Source organism: Phaseolus vulgaris, chromosome 3 (genome assembly GCF_051622355.1).
Source record: "Phaseolus vulgaris cultivar YP4 chromosome 3, ASM5162235v1, whole genome shotgun sequence".
Classification (NCBI taxonomy): Eukaryota; Viridiplantae; Streptophyta; class Magnoliopsida; order Fabales; family Fabaceae; genus Phaseolus; species Phaseolus vulgaris.
The window spans coordinates 33899839-33904364 of record NC_143500.1 but is presented as its reverse complement, the minus strand read 5'-3'; the positions used below and the strand labels follow the sequence as shown (position 1 = coordinate 33904364).

At 44.9% G+C, this 4526-nt stretch overlaps 1 protein-coding gene across 1 annotated transcript; it reads right to left on the bottom strand.

Annotated features, from left to right (window-relative positions):
- Positions 1 to 2222: 2222 nt before the first annotated feature.
- Positions 2223 to 2831, bottom strand: LOC137805550 (uncharacterized). The gene has a single exon (XM_068605495.2). The coding sequence runs from the start codon at positions 2829 to 2831 to the stop codon at positions 2223 to 2225; it is 609 nt and encodes a 202-aa protein (XP_068461596.2).
- Between the last annotated feature and the right edge of the window lie 1695 nt (positions 2832 to 4526).

The window sequence follows — 4526 nt, the reverse complement described above, 5'->3', positions numbered from 1 at the left end:
TCGACCAACCCATGTATCCTCCCAGAACCTAGCTTTGTCCCCAGCCCCTACTTTCCAAACAACTGCGTCCTGAAACCACCCAACTCCACCTTCCTCCCCACATACTTTCCTTAAATCTCTCCACCACCATGATTGATACTTCAGGGGTATTTGTACAGCGTCTTGCTCCGTTCCGTACTTTGAATCTAGGCACTCCTTCCATTTCCCTTTCTCACTTGATATGCACCGCCATTTCCACTTAGCCAGGAGAGCTACATTGAACTTGCGGATGTCTCTTATGCCTAGACCTCTTTCTTCCTTTGGTTTACATAAGTCTTTCCACCTAACCCAAGATATTGGTCTTGTCTCCTTGCCCCAGCCCCACAAAAATCTCCTTTGGACACTGATGATAATATTACATACCGAATCTGGCACTTTAAACAGGGATAGGTAGTAGAGAGGCAGCGTTGATATAACAGATTTTATTAAACATATTCTGCCTGCCATAGACAGGAATCTTCCTTTCCACATACTAAGCTTGGATTTCAGCTTGTTTATGACAGGTTCCCAAAACTTTTTCTTCCTTGGATTGCCCCCCACTTCTATACCCAAGTACAGGAACGGAATACCCATCTGTGCACAATTCAAAGTCTTTGTGTAGCACTCGATATTTCTGCTAAGGACATTAATACCAGCTAACTTTGACTTATTGAAGTTAATCTTCAAACCCGATGCTAGCTCAAAGCCCCCGAGGATAGCCTTCAGAGTAACCACATTGGCATAGGAATCCTCGCACAGGAACAGGGTATCATCGGCAAACTGGAGAAGGCTCACCTCGACCTCCTTCCTTCCTATTTTTAGTCCGCTTAACAGATGGGCTTTCACTGAATGCCTTACAAGCCCTGCCAGACCTTCAGCTACTACTAAAAGAGAAACGGTGCCAGAGGGTCACCCTGCCTTAGTCCCCTAGACGGAATAAACTCATCCGTAGGACTCCCATTAACTAACACTGAGACTGTAGCACTTTCAAGGCATCCTTTGACCCACATAATCCACCTACTATGAAACCCCAGCCTTTGCAACATATAATAGAGGAAATCCCATCTTACAGAATCGTATGCCTTTTCAAAGTCTACTTTTAGGCACAAACCTCTTCTCCCTTCCCTCCTTAGGTCCTCCACCATCTCATTAGCCGTGAGCACACTATCTAAAATACCTCTGCCTCTAAGGAAAGCCGACTGACTTTCATCTATAACAGACAATAACACTTTCTTGATCCTTTCCGCCAACACCTTTGCTATGATTTTGTACATGGCATCCACGAGGGAGATAGGTCTATATTGCTCTAGATATGCCGGATCCCTTACTTTTGGTACCAAGGCTATGAAGGAGGCATTACACCCTTTTGGAATATACCCCGTTTCCTGGAAGAGAAACACTGCTTCCACTATGTCAACCTTAAAGGTTTCCCAACAGCTCTTTAGGAAGTTAAAATTAAAGCCATCAGAACCTGGGCTCTTCGTGCCTTCACACTGCCACACCGCATTCCTTATTTCTTCCTCAGAGAACACAGCAATTAGACTCAAATTTTCTTCATCAGAGAGAGATTTGAATTCCACCCCATCAAGTCTGACTCCAAAATCCCTTGTCGCTTTGAACCTTTTTTCAAAAAGGTTTTTTGCTTCTAACCGAACTGTACCAGGCTCCTCACACCATAGACCCCCAACCTCCACCCCTTTTACTTCGTTCCTCAGCCTTCTCCATCTCAGGGTCGAATGATAAAACTTAGTACATGAATCCCCATTCTTAAGCCATTTAATTCTAGCTTTCTGACACATAAGAGAGTCGAGTTTCTTGTCAATTTCCCGCAGATCACAGATCAACTCATATCTCTTCACCTTATCGCAATCCGAAAGGCTACCAGCACAGTCTTGGTCGTCTAGATCCTTGATAGCCTCCAAAATATTCTTCTTCCTAGTGTGAATGTTACCAAACACATCCCTATTCCAGACTTTTAAATCACTCTTTAGCCTCTTAAGCTTCTCCTTAAGCCTGAAGAAACCACTACCTTCAATAGAATAAGCGAGCCATTTGTCTATCACCATCTCACAGAAGCCCTTCTCCGACAACCAGGCATCAATAGAACGAAAAGGCCTCGGACCCCAGTCTTTGACCACAGATTTCACTACAAGTGCACAATTGTCCGACACCTCCCTTTGTTGCACATATTGTTTACAACAAGGCTACTGAACCAGCCATTCCTCAGAAACAAGAACTCTATCCAGTCTACTCTTCGCCAAACCATTAGAATTAAACCAAGTGAACCTTTTCCCCACAGAAGGGATTTCAATCAACTTATTAGATTCGATGAAATTGTTGAACCCTTCAATCTCTTTTGACTGGTCACCCCGTACCATACTACCCTTCCTTTCACTTGGACTTCTGACAGCATTAAAGTCACCACACAAACACCACACAACATCTTGTGAAGCGGACATAATATTGGACAACTCCTCCCATAGAATCTTCTTCTCTTTCAAATTACATGTTGCATAGACATTCACCACTACACATCTAATATTAGCTTTGGAGTGAGACCCAAAGACGGCGATAAAACCCTTACTCATCAAGTGACTCTGATAAACAAAAGTCTCCTTATTCCACATCGAAAGTAAGCTACCACTACCATTATCACCTTCGTAATGTAACCATCCACTGTTATTATTCCCCCACAACGAGAAGCATTTAGCATCAGAGAACCGTTTAGCCTTTGTTTCTTGAATACACACAAAATCCACTCCTTCCCTCCCTATAAGATGTCTTAAATACCCTGCTTTGGTATTTCCTCCCATACCTCTTATATTGAAGTCAACAATCATCATAACCCACCGTGCTTGCTCCCCTCCTTAGGATTATTTAAAACCTTTGCATCCCTTACTTCCATAGAATCATATTCAAGGATAACCACAGCTTCATCCTTCCGGCACCTCAACCCAGCTTTTTTCCCAATTTCCCACAACGAAGGTGATTCGGCCATGGCAGGAGAGGTACACAACCGGGTGTTACAATTACTAATATCCTTATCAGATAGTGAGACAGGGGGCGTACCTTGTCTACAAGCTAAAGGTACATATGCATCCATCTTGGATAGTCTCGCACTTATCCTTGCAGACCGTCTCGGGTGGGACGAGGACTCCCCTAAATCAGCAAGCATTTTCTTCTTCCTTCTTCGTGGTGGAGAACTAGACACGCTTCTCCCTTTAATGCCTCCATCTTCTAGCCAATGGAAAGATTGCACTCCCTTCCTGGCACCGTGCCCAATCTTCCCCTCTTTCCCCTCCTTCAAGCTCTTTAGAGACGACCCTCTTTCTGCCCCACAACCTCCATAATTCGAGTCTTCGTAACGCAGCTTATGAGAAGAGATAGATTGACTCATTATTGAGCCTTCAGATGGGTTTACATTCGTCTTGCTAGAGGAACCCGTAGTGCCCCTAAGCCCAATCATCTCTTCAACACACCTCCCATTTTGCACCAGATTTAATTGGGCTGGAGTTGATTGGGCCTCCATTACACCGAAGCCCACATCCAAACCGTGCATGTTGTTGACATTTTCAATATCCATCACCAGTTTTGCCATCTCATCTAGAGGAGGTACAATGTGTAAAGCTGTGTCGCTCGCAATGTCAGAGGGGAGCAGGTCAACCCCTTCTGACGCCTTCTGCACTTTCATTTCTTCATTCGTGTTTGCTTCTGTACGTTTCCCTGGCCCGATTAGGTTGTACGAGACGCAACCTTCTTTGGACCATTTTGTCATTTTCAGGGACTGTTGAACTCCTCCCTCAGCCGCTTGATCGGCTATCTCCCCAGTCAACCACCGTTCCTCCCCTTCCCACATTCGGTCCTCCGCCACTCCAATATTATCTGAGAACTTTGTTTCTTCTACATAAGTTTCCGTAGAGGATACACTGCCAAAAGATTCAGAGGAAGCGTAGTTGATCTTGTAGCTTTCATCAATGGACACAGGCACCTCCTCCTCCACGAGTATATTGCATAGCTGCTCATTAACTTGCACACACTTAGCTAATCTGGCACTGTCTAGTTTCAGCATACGAACTTGGAGTCTTGCGTATTCCAAAGTCGCCCACGTTTCCGTCAGGCTATCAATGGACACCAACGCAGCCGACGGTGCCACCAGGCCAACAAGTTTAGAGAAGCACTCTCTATTCCATAATGATATGGGAAGGCCATAACATCTAACCCAGACAAGTCTATGACTGGATACGGTAGTGGCCGACCAAGGCTTCAAACTCGCGAAAACACTGTCGAACCATGCACCGTTTTGCTTGATAACCACCTCCATACTTTCCCCTTCCCTTGGGGTTAGCATTACCGTATTATCCCCCAAAGGTCTGACCCTGGACATGTCCATACCTCCTTTCACGATTTCTTCCTCTAGGCGAGCCTCATCTACATCCTCTCTAAGTTTCCCAATCGCACTACATTCCATCCATGGCATGATAGAGTATTGTGCTTCAATACTGAGACCC

Excerpts from the sequence above, each read along its gene's own strand:
- LOC137805550 (XM_068605495.2), bottom strand. The coding sequence starts at position 2,831 with ATGGGAGGAAATACCAAAGCAGGGTATTTAAGACATCTTATAGGGAGG.